The sequence below is a fragment of the Populus alba genome, chromosome 1 (assembly GCF_005239225.2).
Source record: "Populus alba chromosome 1, ASM523922v2, whole genome shotgun sequence".
In the NCBI taxonomy this organism is placed as follows: Eukaryota; Viridiplantae; Streptophyta; class Magnoliopsida; order Malpighiales; family Salicaceae; genus Populus; species Populus alba.
Window position 1 is genome coordinate 32,681,603 of NC_133284.1, and position 17,422 is coordinate 32,699,024.

The 17,422-nt window shown below is 30.1% G+C and overlaps 1 protein-coding gene and 1 non-coding gene across 2 annotated transcripts; both read left to right on the top strand.

The window, feature by feature from the left end:
* Positions 1-938: 938 nt before the first annotated feature.
* Positions 939-2,253, top strand: LOC118055579 (uncharacterized). Its single transcript, XR_012169408.1, has 2 exons — positions 939-1,724; positions 1,873-2,253. It is a non-coding gene; the product is annotated as an uncharacterized protein (transcript).
* An 11,622-nt stretch (positions 2,254-13,875) lies between these two features.
* Positions 13,876-15,780, top strand: LOC118055580 (uncharacterized). Its single transcript, XM_035067543.2, has 3 exons — positions 13,876-14,458; positions 14,814-14,963; positions 15,079-15,780. Exons 1-3 carry the CDS (start codon positions 13,970-13,972, stop codon positions 15,103-15,105), a joined length of 666 nt encoding a protein of 221 aa, XP_034923434.1. The 5' UTR covers positions 13,876-13,969; the 3' UTR covers positions 15,106-15,780.
* Positions 15,781-17,422: the final 1,642 nt, after the last annotated feature.

A 17,422-nucleotide genomic window follows, 5' to 3' on the forward strand; every position in this document is an offset into this window, starting at 1 on the left:
ACGAAACACACTCTTAACTATGATTGAATGAAAACAGGGCTAGAAATGATAGCTATTAGCCTGTTTATTTTTATGTTAAAAAAAATAATTTTAAAATAATTTAGAATTTTTTTATATTTTTAAAATTGATTGTTTTTTTTGTATTTTAAAATTGTTTTTATATGCTAATATAAAAAAAAATTAAAAAGTAAAAAAAATATTATTTCAATGTATTTCTATATAAAAAAAAAAACCAAAAAAAAAAGAGCAAAACATACGTTAATTTAAATTGCATTGGTCATTATGATTAGCTACTGACCTATATATTTCGTGTTTAAATGACCGACTATTGCAGGGATTTGGAGGTGTAGGTAGCTTTTTTTTATATAGGATCCACATAAAAAAAACATGTATTTTTTACTTTTATGAGACATGATTTATACTTTTAAAAAGTTGTACCTTTTAAAAAAATTAATTACACCTCCTCTGAGCCAAACTACATTTCATTTTCAAGAAAAAAGTTGTACAGAAATTTATTAGAAGGTCCTATTTATGATGTCAAGTGCCTCTACCTCCATCATTGTAGGGTTGTCATTAATCTCTGAACACAATAATCACTTTTGTTGAAATTTTTTGGTGTTATTGGAAGGAGAAAAATCCAGAGTTGGTACGCTATATGTTTTTTCGATTGATCACAAACACTAGACATTGGAGTTGGTAAGCGATGTATTCTTATGCTATTTTCTTCGCCTTCTTTAATTTATTCAAGGAAAGGAAAAGGGACGCCTTTTGATTGGCAACAGCAGTAGACGGCGGACCGGGAGAGGAGGAGAGAATTTAGAGTGAAATTTCCATGTGAATTTAATTTCGCAAACAAACATTCACGTCGATCCCATTTTTCTTGGTGTCTTGATCCTGGTTAGCTTGGTAAACCCTAAACCAGCTCAACATTAATTAATGACTCACACTTTCTGAGGTTTAGACTTTCATTTCTATATGACAGAGGTTTAGACATTTGAAACCTAACAGTAAAGTAACATAATCATCGATCATACTATATATTAATTTGTTTTAAATACTCACATGATCAGTGTACATACGTAATACAATTAGAACATAAAAAAATATACGAATAGTCAAACAAGAACGTGGATAGGATTACTGCTACACCAATGCGTTGCCAACCCATCACGCGCCTGACGGTGGTCAACCTCCTCCATTTGATCTTGATACCAATCTCTACACTACAGAATATTGACCTCCATGCTCTATTCAGCACTATTGACTAATTGTTAAAGCCCAAAACTGTAAAACACTATGTGCATGACAGATTACGGGTTCCTCCAAACTCAGGAATCCTAGCTAGCCCTCTCCATGCATTTAATATATAATTCTTATTGTTTTTTTAATTATAGCGTCCATCCAATCTACACCAGGGGTGCCACTTCCTCAACTTATTATAAATACACATTTTTTGAAGCTCATCTTGTTCCACATTGAGCTTCCGTTTGTATTTCCTTTAGTCTTTCTTTGTACCTATCTGCGTCAAGAGGGAATTTTCTTTGAGTTATTTTAAGACAGAAATTAATATGGCGGGTTCTTCACCATGTGCATCCTGCAAACTACTAAGGCGCCGGTGCGCCAAAGACTGCATCTTTGCCCCTTACTTCCCTTCTGATGATCCCCATAAGTTTGCCATTGTTCACAAGATTTTTGGTGCAAGTAATGTCAGCAAAATGTTGCAGGTACTTTTTTCCTCCCTCGATCCCTTATTAACTTAAATGATCTATCGATTCTGTCTTGTGTATGTTACTACGGAAAAGAATGTTGTTATTTGCAATTTTTAACAGTGATGACGATGCTTTAAGTGATGAGAATATTATGATCTTGCAGGAGATTCCACTTCATCAAAGAGCAGATGCTGTGGGCAGTCTAGTTTATGAAGCGAATGCAAGAGTGCGAGACCCGGTCTATGGATGTGTTGGTGCAATATCTTACTTACAAAATCAAGTATCACAGTTACAAATGCAACTTGCAGTAGCTCAAACAGAGATACTATGCATCCAGATGCAACAAGAGCCTAACTTACCAGCCCAGCTTGATCAAGATGACAAGTCGCTTCTTTTAGCCAGCTGTAATAACTTCAACAGCATTCCTCAGTATTTTAACTTTGCCTCTTCAAGCAATGTAATCCAAGACCCTCTTAAGAGAGAGTCTCTTTGGACCTAGGCACTCAATCATGCTTCTTGTTAATGAAGTACCCTATCGTTTCAAGGTTCTCTCTAGCTAATTAATTTCGTGTTGAATATTGGCCTAGCTTTCTGGTGCTAGCAATGTATTTCTCATGGAAACAAATGCATGATTGCGTATAAACAGTTTGCGTGTGTGTGTCCATGTGAAAGAGAGAGATGAATAAATATTTAGCTCTTGCCTTCTAGGAGTAGGCGAGACAAAAAAAAAAACTTCATGTGGGATATTGAAATAAGGGGTCAACATTAGGCGCCGGCCTGCATGTGAGATAGGAGCACAGTAGGGTTTACATAGATTCTCTTTTCTTCATTAAGACGTTGCTTATTCTGGGGTATGCTGTCCCCTAGCTTGTTTTCTCTCAACATATATGATTTCAAAATTGAACCTGTAAATTAACCTTGATCATTTCTGTCTAGCTCATGACACATCACTGGCCTGTGCAATTACTCAAAGTCCAAATAAGAACCGCGTACGTAGTACCTTCAATCAATGACAGAGAAAACATGTTAATAACATGCATACAATTATGGTCGTTGTGTTTCAATTGTAATTAATTAGAGAGCTCGGTAGGCAACACCTGGAAAACCATATATATGATGCAAGTGCATGGAGGCTACTGGACACATCCATGTGTGAATGTAAGAGTTTTTGTGTGTGTGTGTAGCCTCTACTCTTCAGGAGTAAAGAATTGAGATATTTTATTTTGTAAGAACAATATTAATATGTTGTTATTTTAAAATAAATTTATCTTATACTTTTATATAAACTAATAAATTGAATAACTCATCATAGGTAACATAATGAATTTTTTATTATCCAAAAATTAACATTTTGACTGAATCTCAAGTTTTTCAATTACATGATAAATAATTTACCACGTGGTTTAAATACATGTAAGCAGTACTTAACAATTTTTAATTCTCATAATACTTAAATTTTATTACACCCTTCTCTTTAAATGCTATGGTTGTAATCTTGTACCATGTTTATCAAATGAGAAGCAATGCTGGTGGTAGTTTAAATTTACTATGTGTTTGGGTCTTGAAAAAAATATCAAGTATTATAATAGATATTTCATAAATGAATGTATCTTTCATACTGAAAAGTATGATTATGGTATAAAAACTTAAAATAGTAGAGTTTATGTTAAGGGATTAATTTTTAATGAGATTGAAGTTAATTATTATAGAAAGTTAAAAGAGATGATCAAATTACAATATCATGGTGAGTAGAATACTTTTTTTTAATTCAAATGCTATCAGTATGATATCACTAATAAAGGAATTAAAGTAGATCTCCATCATGATTTGATTAAAATTAATACAAAGGCTAGACTTCACAACATTGATGTTGTCTTCATATTTTTCAAGCAATGCCAATAAGTTTACATCAACGTGTAATGAAATTGACATTAATGTAATTTTTTCATATGTGTTGTTGCTTTATAATGAACTATTGTTAACACAATTGGAACATTTATTGTTGTGATTGTAGTGTTTGTTATTAAATAAAATTGGTGTTATTATATTATGATTTGACTTTATTTGCAGGTTTAATAGATATGGAATACGTACAAAAATATTAGGGAAAAAAACTATTTTACACTGACAGAAATACCAATGGCATGTGATACACCAACATAATTACCAATTGACTTAGTCTATTGGAGAGTTCCAGAGAGTTAAAAAAATTACAGGACTTTGCCATTATTTTATACTGATGATAATACCAATGACATGTGAAATACCAATAAGATTACCAATGGACTTAGTCCTTTAAATAATTCTAGAGAAAAAAACATTACAAAACTTTGCCACTAAACATTAGAATCATAGACGAAACAAAATATCATCGGGAAAAAAAAATTGGTGGGGGTTGGAAAATTTTGGGGAGTTCTAAAAAAATTTCAATGTTAATTACAAATGGAATTACTAATGGACTATAAAAATTATTAAATTTTTTGAAGCCCACAATGCAACTAGAAACAAAAAGAGAGAGAGAGAAAAACACATTTTTCTCATTCTTTCTTTCTTACCTTCTTTCTTTCTTCTTCTTCTTTTTAACTATAAATGCATATAGATGAGTTAGGAAGGTAGGAAGTGAGGTTTTTAAAGGAAAAACTTGTATAAAATATGATTTAAGATGGAAAGAATAGGAGAGAATAGATTGTTAGAGGGAAAGAGACACCATTTGAGAAGGACAAAGAAGATCAAGAGGAAAAGATTGCAAATAAATCAATAAATTGGGTGCAAATTTGGTTGGTAAGACTTTTCCCATAATATTTTTCTTTGTTTTAGTAGTTTTAGGTGAAGGAAGGAAGAAAATCCTAAAAATTCAATTCTAGGGTTTATGTAACTTTTTAGGGGAATGATTGTTTTGATGAATTGTTAGTTGCTTGATATGAGAATGATATGAATGATAACATATTTAAATATAAATCGGATTAAAAACTATAAAATTTGGACTTGTAAGTGGCCAACCATTTTAGGTGTTTTAGAAGAATTGGAGATTTGATTAAATTGAGTTCATTTTAATGTTTTAAATGCTTGAGTTTGTGTATGAGTGTTGAAATGTGGAATTACAAAAAGTTAGTAAGAGAAAAATATGGAGAAAAAATTGTAAAATTGAGTAATATGAGTGTTTTAAGGATGTTGTTATGTTTAAATTTGATTATGATAATGGTAGGAATGATAATCCAAGAAGAAAAATTGAAAAAAAAATCATTGGATAATTAGTTTATCTAAGATCAGACAAAAAGGAAATTAAGGGAATAAAAGAATTGGGTAACAATCTTGTGAAATTGTATGTTAATTTGATATGTATGTTTAAGAAATATGAGGTGGAATAAATGTCTGGGCTGAGTGTGTAAGTTTATTCTATAGGTATATGTAGGGGACATGGTTTTAATATTATGAAAATAGGGAAAAATATTGTAATGGTATGTACAATTGTTAATGAAAGGGTTATGTAATGTGTTGTGGTATTGAAAGAAAGAGAAGTATGTACAATTGTTAATGATGGGGTTATGTATTGTGTTATGGTATGGGAAGAAAGAGGAGTGGAATATAAATTGTGTTTTAGGATTAGGTTTGTGGTTACTTATGTAGATTTCATGTTATAAATATGTGTAGGGAAAATGTAAACATGAAACATTGAAAAACCTTAAATGTGCAATTATGTAATGGATCGAATTGAAATTATGATTTTTTTTTTTGTGTATGAATTATAGAAGTTAAGTTAAGAAACTTATCCAAGATGTATAAAAAAAATGTTGAAATAGATTGTGTGAATTGTTTTGGTATGGAAATTAGTATGTTTAAGAAATAAATTATGGAAATTATGACTAATCATGAGTTCATTTAAATTGGATGAAAAGTTAGTTTAGAAAGGTGGTAATTGAGTATGTGATGTAATATTTTCATAATCTATCAGCTTGAAGGTGTAGCTAATGGGTTGTCTAAATAAAATTAACTTGTTTGTGGCATGAGTTACTGATGTGTATTTGTACGTTCTAAAATTTTAGATAGATTTCCATATAGAAGAGCTTCTGCTAATTTTTTTTTTAAATAGGATATAATGATATTATTATTATTATTATTATTTTATCAAATTAGTTTAGATGAGGAAGAGAAGATTATTAGAGACAAAGATGGATAAAGCACTGTTGGTTCTTCTGACAACGCTTCTAATGAACATGAGCAGCAATGGTATTAAGTGCCAACTATGATGAGACATCTCAAACACCCTTTCTCGATGTAGGCTCGTTGAGTGTGAGTACAACTCACAAAGCTGGTGTTCCTTTCAAGTGAGATGTTTACACTGGGAAGTATATTGCTAGGTGGAAACATGATTACAATATGTAAGTTTGTTTTCCTTTGCTACATTAAAAAAATAATAATAATTAAACAACAATGAATAAAGTTTGAATAATTAATTTTAATGAATGAATTGAAATTCAGGTTTATAAATGTTGAGGTTACTCGCACGGTATCATTGGCGATGAAATCATCGATCAGAGTGTTTTCGTTTGAATGGAGTCAGGTTTTTAAAATTCTTGAATGGAAGCTTATGATTGATGCCTAGTTAGGAAAGTTCAAGTTTAATATTTACATAAACAATTATTTTTTTTAATATTTGATTCAGTTAGTTTTTTAATTTTAATAAACTAATTATTTTATGAAATTAAGATGTAAGGAGAATTTTTATTGGGAGGAGGTTGACAACGACGTGACCATGAGAGTGTGAGAGAATCACAATGCCATTACGTAAGATTCAATTTAAATTGTGATATTTTTCTTAAAAAAATATTAAGATTTTATTTTATTTATCTTATTTGATTTTTTTTTTTATGAATCAGATTGCATGATTTGTGGTATGAAGCCTGAAAAAAGCAAATACATATGCAAAAGATAAATATCTTCTACGTTGGGAAGACGTGACTATGTGGAGGTATTTCAAACATTCACACATCATAAAGGGTATTTGGGATGTTTATCTCCAGTATGTGATGTCGGAGCGTTTCATAAGGCAGTCACAATCAGGTTTGAAGAAGCCTGAAAAAAGCAAATACATATGCAAAAGATAAATATCTTCTACGTTGGGAAGACGTGACTATGTGGAGGTATTTCAAACATTCACACATCATAAAGGGTATTTGGGATGTTTATCTCCAGTATGTGATGTCGGAGCGTTTCATAAGGCAGTCACAATCAGGTTTGAAGAATTGGACCAAGGAGATTCATGGTTTTATGAGCATGTACACCGGCGGATCCATTTCATTCATTTCACACGCAAAACAAGTGGTAACATTTTGCTTTATATGATAATTTTTTTATTGTTTGACTATATGAAAACATTTAACTAGCAATAGCTTTCTTTATAGGTTACGGTGCTTGGGCGCAATTCAAGACCGATGAAACTCTTTTTTGAAAACCACATGTGGAAGGAGGACAAACATAAAATGATGCAATAACTCGTAAATAGCCGAATCAAGAAGTTTATAGTAAGTAAAATTTGAACATTTTTTTTTAGTTATTTTCTTTATATTTGATGACTTATTTTCCATGAAACATATAATACCTGATTGCATAAGAGGTATATGGACAATCCTTCAACCTATCTGAAATTTGATCTAGATTTGTAGCTGGAGGTTGGATTTACTAGTGGATCCAATAGAAATTAGGTTTACAATATCTCGAACACTATAATCAAGGATATATGGGCGAGTTATAGTGTCTCGACCATTTGGACCCCAAATCTAGATTGAGCCAACAATCATTGGTCATCTAGGAGATTATACGAGAATATGTTCAAGCCGAGATGACCAAACTTAAGGCTGAGATGGCCGAACCGAGATATATATTGAATGTCATCAAGTAGTTGTTGGTCACTCTTACTAGTACCTTTGCTCCAACCTGTCGTCGTCCTGATTCCGGTGAAGATTTGCCTTTTTTACTTACCTCCTCCAGCTTCTATTATCTAGGTAAATAAATTATATTTAATAATATTTTTTTAAATAATAATAAAAATTTGCCTTTTATTTTATTTTAATTTTGTTTAAATTTTCTTTTTTATTTTATTTTAATTCCTTTTTTAATTGTAATGTTTGTTTTGATTTATTAAAATAATTATAAATAATACTGATGGAATTACCATAAGTTTATTCCATCATTAACATAGAATAGATGTAATTCTTCCATGGATTAATTCTATTGGTAATATGCATATAATCACTGGAAAATTTACCATCAATATATTATGTCAGTAACAAACATATTACTATAATTCTTTGACGAATTAATTCCGTTGGCAATATGTTATAATCACCAATCAATTTACCGATAGAATTATTTTCGTTATATTTTTTTGTTTGGTGTGATAATTCTATCGGTAAATCTATCAATGATTATATTCCTGATAAAATAAAAATTACCAAAGATATATTTTTTTGATGATATTTTTCCATAAGTTATTCCATCAATTATTGTGCTTTTGACAGAATTATGCTTTAAATACTTATAAAATTTTGTCGGTGTTTTGCTATTTTCTGATAGTGCTTTCAATTTTATTTCGTGAGGGATTACAGAGTAGTAATTACGAACTACACAGTTCTTGTGAGAAGAATCTTGAAAAACCCATTTTCATATTACATTTTGATAAAAGAAAAAGAAAAAGAATCAGTTTTTAATTATTCTACCTGCTGTAATTTTTCTCCTACGTTTATATATATCTAAGCTAAGAAGGTTTAGAACTCCAAACAGATTAAATAATCAAGGCTACGGCATATCCTAATCTTTTATCTCCAGGATTTTTCAAAGTCAGATTTAGAAGCTATCAGTTCAACATGTTCCCCTTTGGAAAATGCCCATTGATTTTCCTTTTGGGAACTTGACGTTTCTGGCCAGTTTGCATGGGTACGTTGTTTGAACAAGTTCTTTCGCATCATTTGCCATTATTTGCAGTGATATAATCCTGTTTATGGCCATTGGGGTTAGTTGGAATATTGCTAAATCATGTCTGCGTGCATTCTGGGGAAAATAAACGAACACTGGCTTCTTGATTTAACTGTTATTTTTCATTTTTTTGGTTTCATAGTCTGCTGGTAGTAGTTCTAGGGTTAGTTTGCTGAGATGAGATGGATTCAGGGGTTGGCGATGAGACGAAAGCCCCCAGAATGGAAGAGCTTCCAAAAGATGGGTTGAGGGCTTGTCATCTATGAAGAAGTTGACCGGAAGCTGCTGCATCGATATATTGTTGTTTAACTGTTAGAGTCATCAGTGATCATAAATTTCCATTTAAAATTAACCTCAAATCTCAGACTCTTTGCCCAGTCTTTGTTTGGAATTGTGTTACTAAAAAAAATTAAATTTTAAAATTTTATTTTTTATGTTGTTGAATTATTTTAATTGTAATAATATTTAAAATAATTTTTTAAAAAATATATTATTTTAATAAATTTTTTAAAAAAAACAATTACTACTGTAATTTTAAAAATCTAATACTGGAGCAGAGTGACTGATTGAACTGGAGCTCAATGATAAAGCCTGGTAATAGACTTCGATCGCTCTTTTAGGAGGCATGTCGGGGACAGGTTCACCATCATTGTTGTTGTTTTTACATTTAATTTCTTTTTCTCTGCCTTTCCTTTTACCTCTAAAAAAGAATAACACCTTTGTTCTTACCTTGATCTGTGTCACGGGCATATTAGCATGTTTGAAAATGTGATTATAATTATTTTTTATATAAAAATATATTAAATTTTTTTAAAAAAGTATTTTTAAAATATAAAAACAAAGAATATTAGAATTTAATATGTGTTAAGCGAGCCTGCTTCCAGCCCTGGCCTGGAATCTTCTGGTTCAATCTAGGCCAACTTTGGGCTGGTTGCAGAACTGTGATCGGGTTAAAGTCCATCTTTCATTGACCTCTAGCCCAGTTTGGCTTAATTTGTGCATTTCCACTCCAGCCGGCAGCCACCCAGAAAAAGAAGAAGAAAAAAAGAAATTTTAGCGATGGATTGGAAAAGAAGAGATTCAAACTCCATAACTCGTCTCTCATCTTGATAGTATCTATTCATATGTTTATTATGCTATGTTGTGTTATAAAATTGAATACATCAAACTATTTAATTATAAATTATTGTGGTGTGTTGCTGGTGAAGGCACTTAAATTATTATTATTAGAAATATAAATTTAATTAGTTATTTTTCTGTAATAAACTATTTGAAAAAAAACTCAATGATTAAAAATAAATTATTTATTTGAAAAGTAAAACAAATACCATAAAAAACACAAGTAAAAAATAAAAATAATTTAATTAAGATCCATATAAACTGGAAGCTAATATACTCAAAATAAAATAATTTAAGTTATTTAATTTGAAAATATTTAAGGTTATTAACGAAATAATCAAATATTATCTTATTATCATGTATAAAATAAAAATGATTGAAGTTGATTAACTTTAAAATATCTAATTTTACTTTTGTCTTTTAAATGAAATAAGAAGTGTTTCATCTTAAAATATAATATATCTCTAAAATACTCTTATAAAAATCACATTCTACTCTTAAAAATTAAGCAACTATCTTTGAAATTCATAACCAAAAGTTTTTTTTTTATTTGTGTGTGTTTTGCTTTAAAGTAAAGCAGTAAAAGCTATAAAAGAAAATATGAGGACAAACATGCTTATGATTATTTTCCAAGGAAAAATAATTATTGTGATATGCTACTATTAAAAATAATCTAAATCTAAGTTATCACTAAAGACATCGCTTAAATTAAATAACGTTTTTAAGAAATCAAATATCTTTTAAAAAAAATTGAAATGCTTGAAAAACAAATTCTTCATTTGAAGAACACAAGAACATAATAAAAGAAATACAATAATAAAAAAAACGTTTTTAAGAAAAACAAATGAAATCAAATATTTCATAATTCTTCATTTCTTAAATAACGTTTTTAAGAAATCAAATATTTTGTTTAAAAAACAAATGAAATGCTTGAAAAAAGAATTATTTATTCGAAGAACACGAGAACATAATATGAAAAATACAATAATAATAACAAAAAAAAACTACATAGTTTTTAGAGTCATTGTAACATAGTCCCTATAGTTTAGCAAAAATAATCAATTAGTTCTCATAATTTTAAAAGTTATTATTTAATCCTTATGTTTTTATATCAATCTATAAAATCAATTTTCTTCCATTTTATAATATTTTTCATTTTATTTTAATTCTTTATTTTAAGGAATAATGAGGGCAAACAAATAAGTAGATACGATGGAAAGTTTGATGAGAAAAAGAACACATTTTCTTATGGAATAAAATGCTATTAAATTAAGCCTGGTAAACAATGATAAAAAAAGACTATTTAATTTCTAATACTACAATGATTAATTAATTAATTTTGATAAAATACAAATACTATAATATAATTAACTATTTTTAGCAAATATAACTATTAAATATTAACTTAATTAAAATGGATATTAATATACTTTAAATAAAATAATTGAGGTAAATTGATTTTAAAATATTTAAGGCTATTAACTATGTAATTAAATATTATTTAATTACTAGGTATAAAAAATGATTAAAGCTAATTAATTTCAAGATATTTAAGATTTTATTTTTATTTTTTATATAAAGTAAACAGCCTTCCATCTCAAAAATAAATCATTTATGCTTTTTTGAAGTAGAGACTAATATATGTTTAAACTACTTTTATGTAAAAATCACATTTCATTCTAAAATACAAGGCAATTAATATTTAAAATCCTAATAGTTTTTTTTTTTCAGTGATTTGCTTAAAAGCAGATCAATACAAGCTAGAAAGACAGGGCCAAACATGCTTTCAACTATAATCAATGCCATTAAATAATTAAAAAAAATACAAGTTAAACTTAAAGAATAAGACGAATTACTGGACCATGATCCCCGTGACTGGTCTTATTATGACGGGTAAGTTTGGTTTTTTTTTTTTATATATAATTGTTTTGGGTCGCTTTAGTAAAATATGCCAAAAAAAAAAAAAAGACGAATAATTTGTAAATGTTAAGAAAAAGAGAAATTGTTAGTAAATCCAACCTTCACCTTAAAAAAAAATATGTATTTTAGCTCTAATTTAAATTTAAAATAGCTCAATTATATATATATATATATATATATATATATATATAAAAGAATTAAATTGATTTATTACTATTACATTTCATAGTGAATTAATAGAAGATGAAAAATAAAAATAGCTAAAGTGTTTTACATGTCCAAGCTTTAACAATCTGTTTGGAAGTGTGGTTGCGGTTGTTTTTTAAAGCTTTTTTTTTTATTTTATATTAAAATAATTTTTTTATATTTTAAAAATTATTTTTAAAATCAGTGCATTAAAATATTTAAAAACATAAAAATATATATTAATTTAAAGTAAAAAAAATATAAAAATTAAATTTTTTTAAATTTTTTTAAATTTTTTTTTTTAAATATAAAAAATAAACTGGACCAATTAGCGTGTGTTATTGATATTGCATTAATTTGAACTTTACCATGTTTACTTGTTGAAAGTGAAATGTCTTCTTTTTCTTCTTCTTCTTCTTCTTGTTTGTTTTTTTTTTTAATGGAAGAACGTGGTGGGTTGAGATATTGAAAAGACAAATAGAAAATCATCCATCAAGTTACAAAATCACAACCACTAATTAATTCAAATTATTGCAGATGCTGGCCAAGATTAATAATATTAGTTAGCTAAGAACTTATTGTTTGTTTTAATAAGAAATTACTCATTTTTTCTTCCAACTTATTAAGAAGTCTTAGAATCTTGAATCTTTATCTAGAATTTCTGAAACTCAAACTTTACTTCATGAAAAAGAAAAAATATTGAATATACAAATAGTAAATCAAGTTTATGTATCTAATTTATTAATTAGGTGCTGTTTGTTTGTTGAAAAATAATTTTTTATTTTTAAATAAATTATTCTTCGATGTTTGGTAATATAATAGAAAATAAATTGAAATATATTTTCCAATGTTTGGTTATGTAATGGAAAATAAACTGTAAAATAACTTATTAATATTTTTTTTTTAAATTTATTAAAATAATGAGAAACAAATCTTACAAATTAAAAAGTTGAATGATAATGAAATTGAAAAAAAAATATAATTTCATAAATTATCTCAAATAAAATAAATAATCATCAAAATAATAGAGATCAAATTTAAAAAATAAAAAAAATTGAAAGATGAAGAAATTAAAATAATAATAATTAACATTTCATAAATTATTTCAAATAAAATAAGTAACAATTAAAAGAATAAGAACCAAATTTGATAGATAAAAAAATTTCAATTAAACAATGATAAGGGAAAGCAAATAACAATTATAAAAATAAGGACCAAAATTAATATAAAAATTAAATTGTAACGGATGAAATTGAAAAATAAATATTCAAAACAAAAAATATATACATAGTAATTAAAAGTTTGATGATCAAATTTGATATAATCAGCAAATAATATGATATTTCTAAATTTTTCACAACTTTTGAAAAGTGTTTTTCACCTAAAATGAAAGGAAAACACTTTCATAAAAACTATGTCAAATTTTTCTTTGACTGAAAAGTGTTTTTTATTGACCGGAAAATATTTTCCACTAACCAACTTTTTTAATGACAAACAAACACTGAAAAATTTAAAAAATAATTTTTTAAAAACTATTTTTCAAAAAACAAACATACCCTTAATCTATTTCATGTTTTTCAAGGAAATTAGTTGAAGTTATTTTGTCAAACAAAACTTTTAATATAAAGTATTTTTATAATTTTCATACACAAGTCACGTCAACGTACATTAATTTACCCAACCTGCAAGTTTGCAACGATTCTTGAGAAGGAAATAGTGAGATCCTGAGTTGATTAATCAACCAATAAGTCACATTCTTCTTGATGTAAAGAAAACATTTCATCATGTCCCCGGGTCCCAGCTCACAGGCAGCGAAAAGGTAATAATGGGCCCCGCACTCCTCCAGGCTGGAGCCTATGGGCCAATCAAAACAAAGAACGCAGTGAAGCAACCAATAGAAAGGAGATAAGATTCCACGTCGGAAAAAGTTCTTATAAAGAAAGAAATGGTCATGAATATCCACATTGCCTACTCTTCTCAGATATCTTATAGTATTCAAAACTGCAGTGCAGACGTAGTACACGAGTAAAAAGAGAAAGACACTCAGACGAAAGAGAGATAGGATGAAGTACAATTCTTTCTTAAAAAGCCCAAAGAAGGAAGAGCAAGAGGTCCCAGATACCGTCGTTCCTCAACTCTCCAACATCAAAGAAGAATCCTATGGCAATGGAGAGATTGATGTTGTGGATGAATTGGAAGGGATTTTTGGAATTGGACATGATGAGATGTTGTCAAATGATAACATGTACGGCCAACTCGGTTGGGATTTTATGGACTTGGAGGAGTATCCAACTGCTGAAGATGAAGAAGGATCAGAAATGTTTAAGTTTGGTGACAGCAGAAGCAGTTTCTTTGAGTTTGAAGAAAGCCATTACAGTATTGGTAAGGTTAAAAAGGAAGAGAGTTTTGGGTTTGGGGATGGAGATGGAGATGAGAAAGGAGTGTCTTTGAATTTGAACTTGAACTATCAAGAGGTCTTGGAGGCATGGTCTGATCGTGGGCCACTTCTGGCCGACGATCACTCTCTTTCCACGGCAAGCAATGGCCATTATGTCAGTACTCAACAAACTTTTTATTCCTTTCCCTTTTTCTTTGCGCTCTTCCTTTTGAATTGTATCTTGAAAATGGAAAATCTCTCATCACCTGCATATTCAATCGCTATGATTTCAAGCTTAGAAACTGTTGTTTGTGAATGGCTGCTAGTTTAAGGGAAGAGAAAGAAAGGGTAGACTGATGCATTTCTTGAGTGGAACTTTTATTTTCTGTTGTGAGCATTTAAGTTTCTTCTTTTTTCCTTTTTTGTGCCCAAGCCAGTACTACATAAACGTATTAGGATTCTTAAAATTTGACTTGTGTTTAATTTAGCTGTGAAATTAATGCTGAAGAATTAGTTTAAATACTGATCAGATGGGAGAGGTGCCAGTGATGGAAGAAGATAGGACAAGAAGGGAAGCAAGTGTCCTTAGATACAGAGAGAAGCGCCAGACCAGATTGTTCTCTAAGAAGATAAGATATCAAGTTCGCAAGCTCAATGCAGATAAAAGGCCTAGACTCAAGGTTTGTACCCTTCTTCTTCTCTTCTTTTCTTTTAAAAAATAAAATAAAATTGAAAAGCATATCGTCTTTAGAGAGACCCATTATTTTTCTTTACATATTCTATTTTTGTTTGCAGGGTCGATTTGTGAAGAGAGTTGCATGATAAGATAAACTCGAAACGGGTTTGAGATATCTGAAGAAACATCTTAATTCTTGGGCCCTTTGTTGCTCATGCTCTCTGCTTGTCTCAAATGAAAATATCTGTAAATCCCGTAGTTCAAAAATATCTCTGAAGTAATCTTTCTAAAGACTTTCCGGGCACTTTCTTTTGTAAATCCCATCATGCGTGATTGACCTACTGTTCATACCATGGTTTGGTCCCCATCTGGCTTTTAGTGATGGACTTTTATCAGATCCAGCAATCAAACAGTAAATTGATAGCGAATCAGCAGGCTGGGCAGCGCAAATTGTAGTGGTCCTTCTCCGTGTTCGTTTTCATTAGTAATTCTCGTTTTAATGCTCGGGGTTTTCCAACTATTATGGGACCTGTTTATGCCAGGAGTTGTTTTCTGGAGTGCTAGAAGGAGTTTCAGCTCGGGAAATCTTCAACAGGAATCGAATATAACTGCCCCACGTAAAAAAGACAGGGCTGGCATCATCTTGCTGGCTGTCCTAATCCTTTGAACATTAGCACATGGAATGATGATGATAATATCAACCTTGCAGTGTAATCTTACCTCTATTTCCTCTCGCAGAGAATGTTATAATGCGAAAAAATAAAAATTTTAATTTTAATCGAGATTAAGACAGAAATATAGTTACGCCCAGTGATTTTTTTTTTTTTCCCTTTTTGCCCAGCAGTTTGAGTTTCTGATTCGCCCATTGAAAATACTTGATTGTTGAGACCGAAAAATAAGCATGCACTTGTGAATAATTCAGAGATGCTGTAATTTTCTCATTATCCTAATTCTTCCCATTAAAAAGGGGAAGAAATCAGCTGTTGGGTTTCTCTAAAGTCCTGATAATTTGCCAGGAGATTTTCTTATTAATTCTTTAATCGTCTTTTGGTGTTTTTCCTTCAATTGTCTCTTTCAATGTAAGGTGGTCCTGCGATGCCAAGAGAAATGGCTACGGCAGTAACAGTAGCCATTGTCACTGGTTGGCTTGAACCTATACCTGGGCCCTAAATGAAAATCATGGATGACAAAGGAGTCCACAGTAGGGCTCTCAACAGTAGGGGTGTTCAAAAAAATCAAATAACCAAAAAAACCAAGAAAACAGATGGAAAATTAACTGAGAAAACCGAACCGATATGAAAAACCGATTAAACCGATTATTAAAACAAAAAATCTTTCCGGTTTGGTTCGGTTCCGGTTTCACCACCAAAACCGGTGAACCAAACCGGCTACCCATAAAAATAAAGCAGAAAGGCAAAACGACCTAGTATAAATACTAAATGGTACAATAAAGTGTAAACCTAAACCTAAATGATATTACAATTCACTTCTGCAGCCGCCACCCACACCAAACCAGCCTTCTTCCTTTCCCCTTTAATTTTCATCTTCCCTGCCTCTTACCCCTTGCATGTGTCTCTTGAGTGAATCTTGACTCTCTTCTCTAGCTGATCAACCAGTAAATAACCCACATCTTCGCATCCATCTAGTAGACTTGCAGTGGAAAAAGACCCGAACAAAACCCCTTTGCGTCTCTCTTCACCTACAACAGAAAGAGTCAAAGGTAATTTTTACTGTTTATCAATGTGTTCATTCTCGTGTGATTCACATAGCGTGCTAATCTTGATCTTTCATTTGATGACTTTAGTGCCACTTACGCAGGGAAGACTTTGACTATGCACTGGCACTAGCCTTGGGCATGTCATGATCTTCTTTGATTGAAGGAACGGGACAGAAGAGAACTAGAACCATATCCTTCACACATTCAGTCTGATCTTAGCCATGTGAATTAGTTTAACATTTATTTTAAAAGCTGAACTTGCTTTAAATTTTGAAGCTTAATTTAACCGAAACTGTAAGCCAATTTTAAAGCTTAGCCATGCTAAATCTTCCTAAACCGTAAGCCAATTTTAAATCAAAAACCAAAAAAACCCATGAGATTAGGTTTCCCGATTTTTTCCTTAAAAAACCGAATTTAACCGAACCAGACCGGTTCGGTTTGAACTGGTTTTCGGTCCGGTTCGGTTCATTTTTTGCAACAATACTGTAATTCGGTTCGATTGGTTTTTTGAGTCTAAACCGAACCGAACCGAACTGTGAACACCGCTACTCAACAGTATCGGGATCGATCCCTTTTTTTTTTTTTTTTAATGAATTCTACCCTGTACAAAAAGTTTTACAGATTCTACCTTTAATTGTTGAGTAGTAAGAATCTAGGATTAAAAAATTTACTTTATATTTGATCTCATGTTTGAGTTTTATAGTTGTTAATATAATGACCACTAAAAATTTATATAGTTATTAACT

Coding starts and splice junctions, on each gene's coding strand:
- LOC118055580 (XM_035067543.2), top strand. CDS start 13,970: ATGAAGTACAATTCTTTCTTAAAAAGCCCAAAGAAGGAAGAGCAAGAG. Junction 14,459..14,813: donor CGGCAAGCAATGGCCATTAT/GTCAGTACTCAA, acceptor AATACTGATCAG/ATGGGAGAGGTGCCAGTGAT. Junction 14,964..15,078: donor ATAAAAGGCCTAGACTCAAG/GTTTGTACCCTT, acceptor TTTTGTTTGCAG/GGTCGATTTGTGAAGAGAGT.